This window comes from Mustela lutreola, chromosome 8 (assembly GCF_030435805.1).
Source record: "Mustela lutreola isolate mMusLut2 chromosome 8, mMusLut2.pri, whole genome shotgun sequence".
In the NCBI taxonomy this organism is placed as follows: Eukaryota; Metazoa; Chordata; class Mammalia; order Carnivora; family Mustelidae; genus Mustela; species Mustela lutreola.
This window is the reverse complement of record NC_081297.1, coordinates 92,800,812-92,819,921: the sequence shown is the minus strand read 5'-3', so window position 1 is coordinate 92,819,921 and position 19,110 is coordinate 92,800,812. Positions and strand designations below refer to the sequence as shown.

At 39.9% G+C, this 19,110-nt stretch overlaps 1 protein-coding gene across 1 annotated transcript in view; it reads left to right on the top strand.

Annotated features, from left to right (window-relative positions):
- The first annotated feature begins 1,951 nt into the window (after positions 1–1,951).
- Positions 1,952–19,110, top strand: part of PTPRO (protein tyrosine phosphatase receptor type O) — a 246,623-nt gene continuing 229,464 nt past the window's right edge. Inside the window, exon 1 of the mRNA XM_059185967.1 lies at positions 1,952–2,137. Coding sequence (XP_059041950.1) covers positions 2,063–2,137 — 75 coding nt within the window. The 5' untranslated portion in view covers positions 1,952–2,062. The remainder of the gene's footprint in view (positions 2,138–19,110) is intronic.

The window sequence follows — 19,110 nt, the reverse complement described above, 5'->3', positions numbered from 1 at the left end:
GAGGGAGAGGAAGAGGCAGGCTCCCCATTGAGCAGAGAGTCCCGTGCGGGGATCAATCCCACCACCTTGGGATCATGACCTGAGCAGAAGGCAGATGCTTAACCCACTGAGTCATCTAGCACCCCACAGTGACTTGTATTTGAATAGAGTACACGTAGTTTATTTGAACAGACCTCTTCCAAAAACTACACATAATAACCAAAGGGACATAAATAGTTCGAAAATAAACAGCTAGGAAGTAGTTGCCTGAGCTTCTAAAAAGTCACAGATCAGTTATTCAGGAGTAATTCACACTTGTTAAAAAATATATGGGTGAAGAGGGTCAAAAGTTCGAAATTTTTCAGTTACAATCTAAATAAGTCAAGCAGATGTAATATACAGGATGGTAACAGTAGTTAATATTGTATATTTGAATGTTGCTGAAAGAGTAGATCTTAGTTCCCATCACAAGAAAAAACACTGTAACTATGTGTGATGACTATATTAACTAGACTTATTTTGGTGATCATTTTACAATACATACAAACATTGAATCATTATGTTGTACACCTAAAACTAATATAATGCTATATGTCAATAATATCCCAATAAAAAGAGAGTTCAGGACCTTCCTATTTATCCTTCACTTAGCTTTCTCCAAAAGTAACATTTTATTTAACTACAGTATGTATGAAAACCAGGAAACACATTGGTACAGTTCACAGATCTTATTCAAATTTCATCAATTTTTTTTTAAGATGTTATTTATTGATTTGAGTTAGAGAGAGTGGGAGCCAGAGAGCATGAGGTGGGGGGAGAGGTAGCGCCAGCGGGAGAAGCAGGCTCCCCACTGATCAGGGAGCCTGACTAGGGGCTCCATCCCAGACCTTAGGGTCATGACCTGAGCACAAAGAAGGCACTTAGCTGACTGACTCACCCAGGCGCCCCCAAATTTCACCAGTTTTACAGACATTTGTATGTGTGTGCTCTGGGCCACGTGAAGTTTCTATGCGTTTGATCATCTAGGCAGATTCGTGTAGCCACCACCACAATCAAGATCCGGGAACTGTTTCATCACCACAAAGATTCCTCGTATTACCTCTCTTTAGCTACCAACCTCGTCCCCGCCCCACAACCGTTGCTGGTGAGAATGTAGAATAGTATACCACTCTGTAAAGGCTCAACCGTTTTTTAAATAACTACACAGTTTTCAAGTTTATGTTTATAAATATATGCAGTATATTGTGATTCCCCCCACCTTGGCTTTTACATTCCACTTCAGGCAACCTGACCGACTTCGGTATCAAAAGACAGCCCCTGAAATTTGTAAGAGCTGATTTCAAATGGAAAGAGTATGTAACTATACTCTTTCCTCCCGGGTAGGAGTGGGTTGGAGAGAATGGAATCCCCCCATCAAACACACATGCGGGCACCACGCACTCCATCACTCGCATCCCAACCACCAGCTCCCTCCAAGTGTTTCTGTACTTCTGTACAGCAACTGAGAGCCCATGCAGAAGACTGAGAGGAGACTGGGATCGGCTCCCCAAGTTGCTCAAGAGGAGTCAGGGAAATCCCGCACTACTCCTCAGTCCCCAAGACTGTGGAAAGGGCTGGGGCGGAGCCTGCAGTGGGGGCTGTCCAGCGATAAGAGACCGCAAGGCGGACCCCGGTGGGGGGCTGGGAGGCTGCTGTCACTTTATGAGTCCGCGGCGCAGAGTGAGAGTATCCGGCTGCCAGACCACGGGCTGGGTGCGGGGCCCCCGCCTCTCGCTCGCCACGCGGACCCGCGTCTCCACCCGCAGCCTTGGTGGCGGCGGCGGCAGAGCCTCGCCCACTCCGATCCCCACCCTCTCCATCCTTAGCTGTTAAAGAACCGCAGCGCCTGGCACATTCCGGGAGGACCCCCGGCTCAGAAAAGGAAAGGGAGCAGGCGCAAGGGGACTGGAACGGCAGCATGCGCCAGCCGGGAGCAGCCTCGGCGCCCACGGTCTGAGGCGGCCGCCTCAGTTCGCCATTGTGAGCCGCCGCCGGGGGAGCTCGCACGCGCCACGGTCCCCCCGGGGTCCCCTTCGGCACCGTGATGGGGCATCTGCCCACGAGACCGCGCGGCGGCCGCAGCCTCCTGTCTCTGCTGTGGCTCTTTGTGCTGCTCAAGGTAGGGGAGCATGCCCCCGGCCCCCGACTTGTGCCCGGGCAGTCCTGTCCGCGCTCGGAAGCCCCGGCTCTGCGGCGGGGGAGCGGCGCGCCCCGGGGTGCGATGATGGCCCCGCCGCGGGCAGTGCCGGCTGTGCAGCCTGGACGCAAGCTTTGTTGTTCTTCCGTGTGCCTGCTCTCGGCGGGTTTGAGGGCTGGGAGGGAGGAAGAACCGGGAAGTTTACTCTCTCCAGCTTTCACCCTTTGTGCTCTTTTACCACCGCTGGTATCCACATCAAACGTGGGCTTGTTAATTAGTGTTTCGCCGGGCAAAATGAGGTCACTTTTCCTTATGGTCACTACCGCACTCCAATGCTGTTTAACCTTACCGCTCTCTCCCCAATGGTATGTGCGGTGCTTTGTCTTAATTTACTTTCTCCTGGAATTCTACACCTGGGGCTGAGCTGCCTGTCCTCAAAAAGACTGCCGGGTTGGGTAGTGAGCATGGTTTTCTTTGAATAAGGAGTCTCAGTTTGAGCCTGGAGAGGACTCTTCTCCACCGAGTCTTCATCTTCAACCTGATAATCCCCTTTACAAATTCTTTACACTCCCCCCCCCTTATTTACAAAAGCTGGCACCTCTCAATTTAAAAGACAGACAAATCTGTAAAATTCACTTTTTTGAGTTTTCTTTGGATTGTGCTGCTTTAGGCTGTTATTTTGAGAAAAGTGAAAGGGAAGGCGGCTGCTTTTTTTTTTTTTTTTTTTTTTTTGATTCCTAGTTTGACAGCTATACTGCACATAAAATCTTTAAAACAAATTTCAGCTAGATGTTTGCATGGAAAGTAGTGTAAAGTTGTGAGGTAGTTGTCTACCACTTGTGTCCTCAGTGTGTCTACTTTAGTTTTGTCACGGTCCTTCCTTTCTTTTCCTGGCGAAGTAGTGTGTCCACAGGTGACCCGGAGCTGTCCTTTCAGCACCACCGTGATACTTACCTTAGAGATGGACGAAACACTAATGGATGCAAATGTTTCCTTACCAAAGAGTCACTTTTTGCTTACATGCACCATTAATTATGAATGCTTGACAAGGAGATAGTGGAACAGGACCAGTGGATTGAAAACAGCCATCAATCTGAAATATTCTATGTTTTTATTTATCTTAATGAAAAACAGGGAAAATAGTTTCAAGGAGAATGAGCAACAGAGTGAATAAATAAAATTCTCAATTACATTTAATATGTTTTTACATTTTTCTTAAGTGGGTAATAATAATTTTATTTAAAATCTGGTAAACAACAGCCTGGTCATGTGTTTTCACTATAGGAGGTTGTTCTTTTAGCACATACCACTAATTATATTAGATTTACTTAAGTTTCCTGTTAATTTTTCTATTTGCTAAATTCTGTTATCATGATTACATCTATGCAACACTTGTGATGAATCCACAGTGGTAAATTGGATCATCACACATTTTTCTAAGTAACAACTAAGACTTACATGTATGACATCCGATCCAAACCTAACCTTTGACACAACTGCGGGATTTTATCTGAATTCTTCATAAGGAGGGGGAATTTCAGAAATGCTCAAATAATGGATTTGAGAGTGGGGGTAGAGTGCTGCAATTAAAATGTAAAAACTGTAACAAAACTTCTAATGAAAACTTGATATAGATGTGATAAAATGCAGTCAATGTTGGTATAATGGTATTCTCAATGACTGTAAGAGAGTTTCACCATGTGCCTCACAACAGGTGTATTTTTGTACGATTGCAAATTGGTGTCAATTGTGGTTAACTGCATCACATAATAAATACATTGACAAGGCTTGACATTTAAATAAACATTGTAATGGGGCAACTAATTTTGTAGAACAAGTCATTACCCTTCATTTTATGTAAGTGCAGTGTTTGTGTGACCAGGACATAAAATGTAAAAATACATATGTATATATACTGAATATCTACCATGTGATAGTCTGTCTTCCAGATATTTAACATATGCTATTTCATTAATCTTATTTTGTTACAGTTGACAAGTAATATCCAAAGTGTTAAACTGGGCACAAAGGATAATGCATTTACATTTGGGAATAGTATATTACATGATAAATTTGGTACATCATATAATCTCTTCATAATTTGGAAATATATTTGCATGTACATTTGCATTTCCTGAATAAGTGTCGGTAAAGTAGACCTGAAAACGATTCCATTATTAAATAGCACATTGTTGATTGAATCTCAGTGATAAGATCTATGTGCTGAGTCAGAAACAAACCATTTATCCAACCTCCCGAAAAGCTCTGTGGCTCTCATTATGTCAACAAATCTTTCACTACTCCATATGAAATACCTTCTATATAAGAATTAAAATTCCTAATAGCCATAAAGTTAGAGAAACCAAAATGGGAGCCTTGATTTATAGTTTTATCTCTTCCTTTACTCAGGAGTTAGCAGCTAGGTATAAGTGATGGGAAAGTCTGAAAATTTGAATCTGTGTGATTCGTTATAAGCAGTTTCTTTGAGATAGCCTAAATGTGCCTGGCCATGGAAGTCTTTATGCATCATTCCTTATCCATTACTAAGTGACAGAAACATTTAATCAAGCATCTCAGATTGTCTAAATCATCCACTGTATGTTATGAGGCTGATATCTGCATATGTACAATATTCACTATGAAATTTTAAAATTTCATCTCAACATTGATGGTACATATAAAAATAGAAAATATAAGTGGAACTCTATTAACAGGTATACTGGGAGCCTACCAATCTGAAAATCTTCTACCCACATATGAATGTAAATGGAGTATTTATCTGATGAGTCTCCCTCTTGTGCATCTTCCCAGCATTCCCAGTGAAAACAATGTAATTTCTTTCACCTATCCTATCTTTACTAAACCTCTTCCTGAAAATTGCTTCCCGTATCAGTTCATTTGGTATCAGTATTTTGTCAACTAAGAAGCAAATTGTAGAATATGACATCATTTTAATTCTTCCTTCCCTGAAATGGTTCTCATTAGTAGTCAAGTGGAATGTTTCCCTAAACTCATAGTCTTGGCGTGAATCCTTCTTTCTTTCCATCACCTCCTCTCTATATTTTCTTCTCGGTCTGCTCTTACCTGATATGTAATCAAAGAACATTAAATTTGAAAGAGGCCCTAATTATAATTATCTGAAAAGAGGTTTAGGTTTAATTTCATAAAGCATGAGTGTTATGATGTAGGCCTTATTACTTCTATTCAAGAGAAATATCCACTCACCAAGGTCTGTTTGCCTTTCTCCACTTCACTATCTCTCCCTCTCTCCTCTCTCACTCCTCTTTCACATGTGCGCGCACACACACACATACACACACACACACAGAAGTTTCACTTCCACCTGGGAGTGTCATTCACATTCTATATTCTACAATATTGGCCAATGAACCATAATCTTTTCATCTTTCTGGAGCAGCCTAACCCACCCTCCTCACAATGAAGTTTGCATTATTAACTCCTCTGTCAACTGACTCCTTTGATAAATGTTGTTTCCAACCTTTTATTTTTATCATATCTTATTTTGTTGTTGTTGCTAACCTTTTAGAGAAACCCTTCCACATAGGATATCCCCAGTAAGCTGAAGAGTGTTCACTGGCCTGGGCTTCTACTGGGGATTGAGAAATAATCCTCTTTTACTGCGTATTTGCCCTTGTATTTTGTTGTGTGAAAGATTATTGTTATAGTAAAGAATAAAAAATTCACACCTTACCTCTTCCACATTTTGGTCCATAAGAAAATACACATCTATATGGATAAGTAATTAAAAATGACATAAGAGTTGTACTTTGTTTTTAAATGTAGCACTATTTCTAACATCTGAATAACTAGCTTAAAGGCATTTAAACTTATAAGCACATTGACGTCTGAACTTTATCAATATAATCCCACCTGGAGTCTTGTGAGTTTGCAAAATCCATTGAGGTTAGATACAGTTGGTGCGCTCACTTAGACCATTGTGATAGGTAGCAGTGTGGCACACTAAAGGGCTAAGAGGAATGACTACAGATATTTATTTCTCATTTTCTTCCTAATTTAATACTTTCAGGTGCAGAGTTCCAGTGCTGTTACATTTCCACAAGTATAGCCCTCCTGCAATGATGAGCTTTACTAGAAAGCACCTATATGCTCATTTTATTACTCCCAATACATTTATTTCTGAAATAAAGGAAAGTATATTGTAATTTTTTGGTCTTCCACTGGGCTTAGGATCTGGAATTAGGCAAAGAATAGAAGCTTCATAAACAGAATTAAAATTTGCAACATTATATAGTTTCTGCCCCTGAAGTGTTAAATACCATAATACTGACTTGTGAACACACCTTAAAGGAAAACATGAGAAAATTATCATTATGTGAATTAAATTATTATAATTTCAATGCAATCATTACACTAAAAAATGATAAAATGTTACCAGTTCTCTATATTAAGAACTTACTAAAAATTATAAATCAAAATACCAATGTGTTATTTTTTCCATAAATATAGCACTCTTGGTTGCTCATTTATGCACCAGTGTTATCTCAGCTGCTATGTGCTATCATCAGTGAAAAAGCAGAGTTGAAATAATAGGGAAATACCTTTCATTACCTCTATATGTGACCTGTAGCTTCAGCCAACGCCCAGCAATGCAAGTCATGTTCTTGCTTCCTCTTCCATATCATCATTGTTCTGTGACCACTACCAACTACAACTGACAAAGATTTCTGCATGCTTCCAACAGAAATCTCCCTAATTTTTGCCATAACTTTGCCCTTGAGAGATGAAGCCTTTTCTACATCCTAGTCTTGGTTCTGTCTATGGTAGTGTTTAATCCAGGAGTACAACTCAAAGCCTTAAAGAACTCTTCTATGATGGCCTCAAAGGCACATTGGTATCAGCTCTTTCTGCTTAAATAAATATGTGAGAGACTGCTTTGTGCACTGTGCCCTTAATCTGATGAGCCAAAACAAAGTTAATATGGCACAGGTAGAATGAGCAAGAGGGGGAATGGTGTGGGATGAAGCGAAAGGCCGAATACAGAGCCTCTCATCCTCTTTTCCCCTGGTGTTATTGGCTCCAACAGGTTCCATATTGTTTCTACCAGTTATTCAGAACAATATGTAAATAACCTTATTAAGCACCTCTCATGTAATCTACAATCACTAATTACTCCTAAGTAGTAAGTTTTTCCTTTCACAAGCTTGTCCTAGATCTCCAGAGTACTGATCCTTAGTTGTTGGCTTTTTTTTTTCCATCTCCACATGGCACTTTCAATTTATTTCTCTAAGTATTACCATATCTTAACCTTGTGTCAGAAAATCATTCTCAACTCTTTCATTTAGAACCTCATTCTCCAGTAAAAGATGTCTGCTTTCCTACACATTCCAGTTACCTAAAAGGCCAACTCCATTTATTTCTGAAAATATTAAAACCACCGAACTAACAGAATGTTTGAAACAAGGTTGTAGTGGTTTCTTGATAAGAAAGGTTTGTCCTTTTCTTTTTGCCAGGAAATTGAGATGAAAGAAGGGAAAATGATAAAAGCTTGGGAAAATGCTTCAGAAACCAGAATTAGAACTAGGACTCTGGTTTGAGAATTGAATTACAAATTATAAATATGCATAATAATTCTGTAAGAAAATGAATATAGGGAAAACTGCAGTCCAATTCCATTCAGTTAATCACACATTGATTGAATATTTATTATGTGCCAGGAATTGTACCAGATGTAGGTATAGGAATGGATAACCTTCAGTTGAATCCTCACAAATGACATAGTGGAAATAGACATAGAAAAGGTCATTAAAATGTAATATGAAGTGATGGTTTGTGTTTGTTTGTTTAATAGAGGAAACCATGGTAAAATGCTAGAGGAAACTATATCTCATGGGTTGGGAGATGATTTCTTAAAAGATAACCTGAGCTTAGCCTGAGTTAGGTTAAGAAATATGGACACAAAGAGAAAAAGAAAACTGCATAAGCAAAGGCCCAATGTTGTAAAAAGCGGGGCAGTGTTTGGGAAAATACAAGTGTGTACAAAAGGAAAGGGAATGGTAGATGCCAGATCAGGGAGACTCCTATATGCTGTACCAAAAAGTAGGATCTTTATTTTCTAGGTGAAGAAGATCATTGAAGGGTTAGCCAAGGCTTAGCAGGGTAAGATTTGCATTTCAAAGAGAGCTTTGGGCTGTAAGTAAAATGTTATCCTGGAGGAGGAGTAGACTTGGAGGCAGGTCAACTGCTAGGATGATATCATAGATATCATTATGGTCCAATTAAGAGATAACAAATGTTGACCCTAGGGTGTTGGGAAAAGACACTAAAAGAAGATAGTCAATGTTAAAAATAGCAAAACTGACAAGATTGGTTTGGGACTGGGGAGAAGGTAATATTCATGCTAATTTCTAGGTAACTGACACCTTTGTTTGAAATGTTGCAGTTTTTTTTTTTTTTTCAGTGTTCCAAGATTCATTGTTTATGCACCACACTCAGTGCTCCATGCAATACATGCCCTCCTTAATACCCACCACTAGGCTCATCCATGTCCCCACCTGAAATGTTGCAATTTTAATGGTGTGTCTTAGACAGTGTCCATTTTCCTCCAGCTCAGCTACCCCCTTTGCCCTCATGCTTGGTACTATTATTCCTGCTCCACACTTTATTAACAGTCCCTTGATTAAACTATATAGGATTTCCCCTGAGTATCCTATTGCGACCTTTACTGATAAAGGACATGATGAATTTAGCAGAAAACATCTTGAGTTTGAAGTCCCAAAAGCCACACAAGTACTTTTTCAATATAAGTCTGATGTCCAGGGGTGATGGTAGACTGGGAGATGTGAATGGGGATGTCCCAGCAGAGAGCAAGATGGAGAAGAGCAGTGGGCCACAATGGGCCTTGAGGAGCACTAACACTTAATAAGGAGCCTAAGAAGATGAAGAAGAAACAGCCAGAGAGGGACAAGAGGAAAGCAGAATCAAGGAAATCCCAGGTCTAGGAAATTCCGAGTTGGAAGGATTGGCCAACGGCGTCAAATGCAAGAGGAAGATCCTATAAGCTTGTAAGGGCCTATTTAGCCAGAGTGGCCCCACCTCGGTGGAACAGCCATTTTGTTGTTCATGCAGTAAAACTTGAATTGACCCTGCCCCACCCAGGGGAGCTTACTTAAAAGCAAGTCTGGGAAACCAGTCCCAGGTAATAAAGCCCCAATACAAGGGTGGGTCAGGTCAGGTGAAAACAACAGCCCAAATGCAGGGATGAGTCTGGTCAGATGGAGACATCCAGTCAGTAGAGCGCGCATACTGTCTCCCTAGCTACCAAGTGTGGTACCGAGTGTGGGCCCCACCTTTTGGGCGCCAATTCTGACCAAGGTGATAGGCTAGTTCCAATATGTACTATAGGGTAAATTGTAATTCAGTTGGCCACCCGTGTGTGACCTAGCATGACTGTGCAGCTTTCTCTGTGTTACAATCTCATTTGCCACCTGTGTGTGGCAAGGCCCAACCACATGGCCTTTGCTCTATAGAAGTTAGTCTGTGAGGCAGGGAGGGGTCGACCTCTCTGTAAGGGGTGGCCCCGACCGGTCTGTTTGATGGTCGGTTTGATTCTTGAGCTTGGCGTAAAATAAAGCTTGGCTTGACCTTCGCTTTGTATCAGTCTTGCTCCTTTGACCATGGACCCATTATTGGGGGACCCAACATTGGGGACTCAACAAGCTAATATCTGGGAAACATCTTTGGATGGGAAAATCAGAAGGCTGTTGGTCTCTGTGGAGCTTGGGAGATGCTGAGGAGTAGAGGACCGGCCACTGATTTCTCAAGTGCATAAGCGTTAGATCAGAGAGACCAGATTTCAGTCTTACCAACAAGCAGGATGTGGAGAAAGTTGTTTTCCCTTGCATGGGGGCCCCTTCTGCAATCTGTTGTATTTACCTCAGAGGATAATTGAAAGGACTCTAAACAGTGCCTAGAATACAGTAAGCACTCAGTAAGTGTTATGTAGAAAAAGAAAGAAAGAAAGAAAGAAAGAAAGAAAGAAAGAAAGAAAGAAAGAAAGAAAGAAAGAAAGAAAGAGAGAGGATGGTGAAAATAGCTAAAGCAAAGGCAGAGAGGTAGAACAATAAAAATGTGTCTAGAGCAGCATCTTCCAAAATGTGTTCCGTGGGACATGAGAGACTCTCAGTGCCAACAGATGTTATTCTGTGATAGCATGAATTTGGGAAATAATCTAATTTTATTTAAAGTACTCTTAATTTATTGATTATTAATTTTTTTTTTGTATCAGAACTTCTCAGAACCCCTATTATGTTAATCTGCTTTGTGTTTTCCAGAAGGGAGAGCTAGCATGTAGCATTTCCCAAGTTTGACTGTAGAAATCATTTTCTAATGAATTTCCTTCATGCAGAAGAATTTGCATGAAGGAAAACAACGATTCCCAACTTTTTTTTATCAGGGCTAATATTTAGGAAACTCTCTTAGAAGAAAAAAAAAGTACATATTCTTCTTATTTTATGGATTATGCTAACCCTAGTGTTGGTAACTTTATGTACAAAAAGATTCTTTGGCTTTGGCTATTAAAAATGGAAAATTCATTTTAACCTTATTCTTCAGTGTAATTATCTTAAATTACAGCTTGAGAGAACAATATGTTTCGTTCATTATTATTTGTCTTTAGTATTACTGCCAGTTGGGTATAAATGGTGAAATCACTATCAGCTGAGAGGCGGCTGTTCCACTTTTAGACATCCGTTTCGTTGTTTGGTTGGTTTGGCTTTGAGATGATCTATTTCTGGTTGTAGCTTTCACACATTACTACCATCTCTGTTTCACGTTAGTAGAGCACTATGTTGTGACTGCTCCTGCTTTCTTGCTTGTTCTGAATAATTACTTGCCAACAGACCTGACAGGTGATAAAGATAAAATGTGAGAAGCTTGTCATCTCTCTGTCCTGTCCTCAGCTGTCCATCATACCACGTTAAGCGGTTTCTAGCAGTCCACATTTTCTGCCTGTTACACTGTATTCTTTTTTGTGGCTTCAATAGCCATTTGGGTGGAAGGCAACTCTCATTCTTCCCAGTAGGATCTCATGAAGAACCATGATAAGTGTTTGAGAGTGCTCATGTAAGAAAAATGCATGGTCCATAATAAGCATTTTATAAATGCAGATTTTTATTTTATTCCAATTTCCGTTCAAAAGATATTTCCTCAACATGGCTTTCATGAACAACCAATCTAGGACCTCCCCATCAGGGGTCCCTGGGTGGCTCAGTTGGTTAAGCATCAGTCTCTTGATCTCAGCTCAGATCTTGATCTCAGGGTCATAAGTTCAAGCCCTGTGTTGGGCTCCATGCTTGATATGGAGCGTACTTTAAAAAAAAAAAAAAAAAAAAAGTCTCCTGAAAATTTTACCACTTTTACCCAGGTTTATTTTCTTCAGAGAATGTATCACTTACCACGTGATGTCATTCCAGATCTTTATTATGACTTACTCCTCCATTGGAAGGCTTGTAGCTTTCATAACCTAGCAAGAATTTGATCCACTTTGTTCATGCTGTACCCTCAGCTGCTAGAAGAGATCCTGGACCACAGTAGATGTGCAATAAATACTTGTTGAATAAATGGATGAATGTCGAATGAATAAATGGGTGAGGAAGGTCAAGAGGAAGTTATGGGACAGACTCAAGAGGAAGAGCAGTGTGCAAGCTTGCCAGGGCAGAAGGCAGCTGTTGGACAGCAAGATGAAATCAGAGAGAGGGTCTGTCAAGCTGTAGTGCTGAATGGGCTTTGGGAGGGAGGGGAATCAGAATGAAAAATGGTCTGGAAACATTGCTTTGTTGATCTTGTGGAGGATTTTTATTTTATTCCAATTTGTAATAAGTGAAAATGAACTCTTTTGGACACCCAAATAAGGTTCCTCAGGTGTTTTTTTTCTGGGATTTTATTAGGTCAGAATAAACCACCAAAGGACAAAGGATGTGTATGGCTAAGCAAAACATGGGTTCCCTGGTGTAATGAATTCTCATCTGTAGTAAAGTAAAAACTTGAATTTTTTTGACCACTTATTTCTATCTTATTCAGTCTGTGTATAATTTACTTTAACTTCTAAAACAAAGTAGCTTCTGAGTTCTTAAAATATGAAAGTATGTTCTCTTTTGGCTTTACAAATGGAAAACATCAAACTGAAGAGAATTGTACAAACAATGTTTTTCCTCTTGCCATGCATGAATAAATATTTCATTGTCTGGGGAACCTAGGTGGCTCAGTTGGTTAAGCATCTGACTTAGGCTCAGATCATAATCTCAGTATGCTGAGGCTGAGCCCACTGCCCTGTCTTCACACTCATTTGGGAGTCTGCTTCTCCCTGTCCTTCTGCCCCTACCCCCACTCATGCTCCCACTCTCTCTCTTCCTCAAATAAATAATAAGTAAGTAAATAAAATCTTTAATAAAAATAAATAAATAAATATTTCATTATCCAAATATGGACAGTTAAATGGGTTGATTAAATTAGTGTTGCATTCATTAAAAAAATTATATATATATATATATATATACCAAAGCCTGAACTGTCATGTTTTCAAATGACAAAAACACAAAAATATGATTAAAACAAATGCTCTTAGTTACGTAAATCAGTATTTCATTAGAGAACTAAAAGCTATTACATCAGTTTGTAATATACCAATCTATATCTATAGTCTATTACTATGCTGGTAAAGTGTGGAAGTTTGGGTTAGTTGTAATTTTTTTCTATTAATTCAATTTTGGATTTGTTTGTCAATTAATTAATATTCTTTATAACTGAAAATAGGAGAGAATTGTGATCACACATTGATATACTCTCACACATGGCTATTAATTACAATTCTGTAATTAATAAATTATTTTCCTTAAATGTAATACTCTGCTTTTTTTGAAATATCAAACCAAGGTTTCTGGAAATCTTCAAGAGCACATTTATAGGGGTCTCTTTCTGTCTCTGAGTGGCTGCATCAGAATTAGACTAATTAGACTACATCATCCTCTCCCTCAGATCAACCAGACATTTTTTTTTAAGATTTTATTTATTTATTTGACAGAGAGAGATCACAAGCAGGCAGAGAGACAGGCAGAGAGAGAGGAGGAAGCAGGCTCCCCGCTGAGCAGAGAGCCTGATGCGGGGCTCCATCCCAGGACCCTGAGATCATGACCTGAGCTGAAGGCAGAGGCTTTAACCCACTGAGCCACCCAGGCGCCCCCAGAAATTTCTTATTTACATCAAGTTGGTGGCCTGTAAAATAGACATCCTAGGAATACTGCGGTGGCATTTCTATTTACTTTGACATTGTGTTGAAAACTAAAGTGTAGCCATAAAAGGGGAGTGTTCTTGTCAAATACTGCAAAGTAAAAGCATCATATTTACAATAAGTGCCAATACCATTACCATAAGAAATGCCTTATTACTTGGATGTACTTAAAATTCCTAGATTTTATCTAGGAAGAGAAATTGGCTTCTTAAGTTTCTGAATAAGTTGGTTAATAAGGTGAATAATAAAAAGCCAAGGGAATTGGATATTGTCTGGAATGTATTATTAAACAGTGAGTCATGTGATCCTCCCTTGAAGGATTATAGAAAAATCCTTTATATACATATGAAATGTATCAGTACAATAGGGTTATTTACATATAGATACAGTGATGGGATGTGGCTAGGTTCATTTTTTTCATCATCCCTGAGAAATTCCTCTACAGTCTTCCCTAGCTAATTCATACTTTTTAATTAGTCTCTCAGAAATGACTAAAGGCCTCACTCAAAGTGGTTAGATACTTGGGATTTGTAATATGGAAATTCTGGTGTTGTCAAAACTGTGTTAAAATGATTGCAAGGGCTTAGAATGAAGTATTATGGACTTAATCCTAAAAACAGCTTATCGGTTGCTTCTTTTTAATTAGCTGAAACTGTTAAATCTGCTAAAAATCAGCCATTCTTCAGAGGTGCTCCACATTGCTTCCTTGAATTCATTTTTTTTTTTTTTTTGCGTTTTTGCAACTAACAAAAGACAGCTGTATCTTCGAGTCCTTTTTCATCTGATTGATGCACCATCTTCTTATTTATTTATTTTTTTGAAGGCTAATTGGGAACCTAATGAGACTCCTTCTATTGAAATTCTTGTTTCTGTGCCGAGGCCTTCAATTAGCCTTTTACTCCATGCCTTCTGGAGGCTCTAAAGAAGGGAGTTCTTAATTCGGAATCTCTAAGTCAGTCTGAATCAGGTGTGCATCACCATACACAAGAATTTTATAATAATGGATTAAGAATTCGAAAACGAATACGTGTTCACTGAGGAAACTGTGTCAAATACAGCATGCAGAAAAAGAGGAAAGCAGTCATTCCTACACACTCTATTCCAAAATAACCACCATCTGGGGCTATAGCATTCCAAATTTTCTCTAATGTCTGTGTATCTGAGTTTGTAAAAAGAAAAAAGTATCAAACTATCCTACTATTTTTAGCATACTCTTTTTACTTAAATGTACTATGATAATTTTTTTTTTCAAGCATTTTCAGTCCTCTGCAATTTAAGACCTTGGGCTGTAGGCCTTTGGGTCAATTGTACTCAACTTCCAATTGTATTTGCAACAGTTAAGGATGTGGATGATTATACATATCGATTATGACCACAAGGTATTGAGGATCATCACTTATATGTATGTCTCTTGATAGTATGACTACTTTAGAATTAATCCCATAGAGGGGTGCCTGGGTGGTGCAGTCCATTAAGGGTCTTGACTCTCGGTTTCAGCTCAGGTCATGATCTCGGGGTCTTGAGATCAGTCCTGCCATGGGGCTCCAGGCTTAGCGCAGAGTCGGCTTGAGAGTATCTCTTGCCCTCTTCTCTGCCCCTCCCCACCACTCTCTCTCTCTCTCTCAAATAAATAAATAAATCTTATAAAGAATTAATCATGTAAAAATGTCAGATGCTGTATTTGTTACCCATTTCTTCATAGCTAAATACTATGCATAAAAAATTTAAGAATACAGGCTTTCTAGTTAAAAAGATGTAGAATTTCTGATATTTTCGCAGAAGACACACATTACAGTGGTTGTCCAGATCACCAATCCTTCTGTGGCCAGGTCTGCCATCTTCCCCACCACCTGCCCTCCTCAAAGGAAACCTCGTTCTGATTCGAGTGTTCTGAAAGGTGATACCATCATCCTACTTGGCCCCTTTACAGAGTGAGCAGTTAAGGGGGTGAACACCTGACTCCAGGCCCATCTGGGGATTGTGCCTCACTGATCATCACCTTTGAGACTGGCATTCATCTAAGCCAAACCTATCAGAAGCTATCCCTGCAAGTATTTTCAAATTGGCAATGGTGGGGAAGAGTCCTCTCCTCTTGGTTGTGGAGTTATGACAGGAGCTAAGACATACAGAGCGAAGACAGGAGCTTGGAAACTGTCCCCAATCATAAAGCCGACTCACAAAAAGACCTTCCCTTTTTTTTTTTTTAACAGTGTAGTTTCTTCTTAAGCTTTTATTTAAATTACAATTAATGGGGGCCCCTGGGTGGCTCAGTGGGTTGAAGCCTCTGCCTTTGGCTCAAGTCATGATTCCAGAGTCCTGGGATCAAGCCCCACTTTGGGCTCTCTCTCTGTTCAGCAGGGAGCCTGCTTCCTCCTCTCTCTCTGCCTGCCTCCCTGCATACTTGTGATCTCTGTCTGTCAAATAAATACATAAAAATTTAAAAAAATCTTTTAAATTGCAATTAGCATACACTGCATGGTCAGTTTTCAGGTGCATAGTATAGTGATTGAGCACTTTCATACATCATCCCGTGCTCATCACAAGTGCCTTTCTTAATCCCCTTCACCTGTCTCACCCCACCCCTCTGGCAACCATCAGTTTGTTCTCTAAAATTATCGATTCTTGCTCTGTCTCTCTCTCTCTCTTATTTTTTCCCCTTTGCTTGTTTCTTTTCTTCTTTTTAAAATTTTTTTTGAGATTTTATTTGTTTATTTGGGAGCGAGAGAGCATGAGAGGAGGAGAGAGGCAGAGGGAGAGGGAGAAGCAGACTCCCCGATGAGCAAGGATCCCAGGACCTGGAGATCATGACCTGAGCCAAAGGCAGATGCTTAACCATCTGAGCCACCCAGGGCCCCTGTTTATTTCGTTTCTTGAATTCCACATATAAGTGATATTTTTTGACTGAAAAGGAGAGAGGAATAGTAGAGACTTCAGCAAGACTATCTTTCTTTCTTTTTTTTTTTAAATTTTATTTTTTTTTAATTATTTATTTACTTATTTGACAGAAATCAAAAATAGGCAGAAAGACAAGCAGAGAGAGAGGAGAAAGCAGGCTTCCTGCTAAGCAGAGAGTCTGATGAGGGGCTCAATCCCAGGACCCTGGGATCACGACCCGGGCTGGAGTCAGAGGCCCTAACCCACTGTGCCACCCAGATGCCCCAAGACTATCTTTCTTTGGGAAACCTGGGTGGCGTAGTCAGTTAAGCATCTGCCTTCGGTTCAGGTCGTGATACCAGGCCAGGGTTGTGGGATTGAGACCAGCATCAGGATCCTTGCTCAGCAAGGCATCTACTTCTCCCTTTGCCTGATGCTTCCCCTGCTAATGCTCTCTCCTTCTCTCTGTCAGACAAGTAAATAAATAAAAAACATCTTTAAAAAAAAAGACTATCTGTCTTTGCAAGACTACCTCATCTCTGAGACTCTAGTCACTCCACACATACTCAGAAAGATTACAAAACAGCAGTCTACTACAGCGCAATACCATCATAGCCAAGCAGGCATAATGGCAATGCTTGGAATCTTTAAGTAATATAAAACAGAGTGATTATACAATTTATATTACACCAGGATAGCAGATATAAGTCTGTTCTGAGAAAATCAGGACAGGTGGTTACTCCTTCCTGAACATACTAACAAAAATGTCTGATGCGGAATGTACTCACCCCTCCTCATCCGTCTCACCCGTCTCTGAAAAACCAATGGTCCACCTGACCATGTTGAATTAGCCGTATACAAGGAACTAGAATCATCTTCATCAAAACCTACTGTGTGTGCAGGAATGTTTATAGCAGCTTTGTTTGTACTGGCCTAACACTGAAAATGACCACAATGGCTTTCAGTAAGTGCATGGTTAAATGAATGGTGATGTATCGAGACCGGGCAATACTCTTTAGCAACTACCGACACACACATTTCTTGAATGAACCTCAAGAAAATGATGCTGGGGGCACCTGGGTGGCTCAGTGGGTTAAAGCCTCTGCCTTCGGCTCGGGTCATGATCCCAGGGTCCTGGAATCGAGCCCCACATCGGGCTCTCTGCTCAGCGGAGAGCCTGCTTCCCTTCCTCTCTCTCTGCCTGCCTCTCTGCCTACTTGTGATCTCTGTCTGTCAAATAAATAAATAAAATCTTAAAAAAAAATTATGCTGAGTGAAAAAAGCCAATCTCCAAAGGTTGCACACCATAAGATTTCACTTATAGGATATCCTTGAAATAACAAAATTATAGAGATGAGAACACCCTCACAGTTGCCAAAGGTCAAAGATCAGGTGACGAGGGAGGAGCCTTCTGACAGTAGATGAGCTGTTTCTCTTGATCCTGATGGTAGTTACATAAAGTTTTCCCTATGATAAAGGTGTATAGGTCCATACAGATTCATCCACAAATTAGCACATAATAACTGGTGGAATCTGAATAAATTCTATGGGTTGTACCAATGTCAATTTCATAGTTTGGATATTTTATTCTTTGGGTATACAAGATGTCCACATTGGAGGAGGAAGGGTACATGAGAACTTCCTGTACATTTTTTTTTGCCACATTCTATAAATCTATAATTTTCTCAAAGAAAAAGTTTAAAAACGTTATTAAGTCCTTCTTTCCTTCCTTCCCTCCTTCCCTTCTCTTTCCCTCCCCTCCTTCCTTTGTTCCTTCTTTCCTTTCTTCTCTTGTGCCTGGCACTCTGTTAAATATGTTAACTGACTAGTTGACAGATAGAACCTCTTTCTTATGAGGACTGTCTCAGAAAGACAATAGCTGTATTTGTAGGGAATGTAAAGATATCTAAGCGAATATGAAAAAATATCAGGAAAATACACAAGGACCTCAGTAAAGCACCATTAGCCACAGGCTGAAATGCATTATGAGGAAGGTTGGGTATTGAACAACAATATTTTTTTGGTAAGATTTTATTTATTTATTTGACAGACAGAGATCAGAAGTAGGCAGAGAGGCAGGCAGAGAAAGGAGAAAGCAAGCTCCCCGCTGAGCAGAGAGCCTGACGTGGGGCTTGATCCCAAGACCCTGGAATCATGACCTGAGCTGAAGGCAGAGGCTTTAACCCACTGAGTCACTTAGGCGCCCCTTGAACTACATTCTTACAAGATTTATCTACTGAGTTCTGGAAAGGACCACAAGTTATTGGTCCTTTATAATTCCCATAACATCAATGTGAGAGACAACATTTTAATGACTCTTCACAAAATAGTTAAAGACGGAGTGATAGAAATTACATTGTGAGGAGGACAAAAGACTGTATTAAGTTATAGCATTCTTCCTTTCTTTTAGCAGTTATTAAGTAACATATCTGGAAATAAGATAAATAAATTAAGATGAAATAGAAAGTGTAAAACAAGCTTAGGAGGTTTGAGTAAAACAGGGAAAGTGAATGGAGGGTATATGAAGGTGAATAGGTTTTTCACCATTTCAGCTAGTCAATCGTCAAGCGTATATTAAACATCTAAGAGAGGTGCTGTGCTCATCATTTTTAAGAGTCTAAGACACTATTATGCCCCCCCAAATCCGTAATATAAGGGGAAATAATATAAACATGTAGCAAGTTAAAAGGCAGTATGTGACTTACTACTCTAAGAGACTCCTGAAGTTATAATACATTTCTTTGCAAATGAATGTGACAGAGGACTGTAAGTAGCAAAGTGTCCTTGCCTTCAGATAAGGGACAAAGCACTTAGG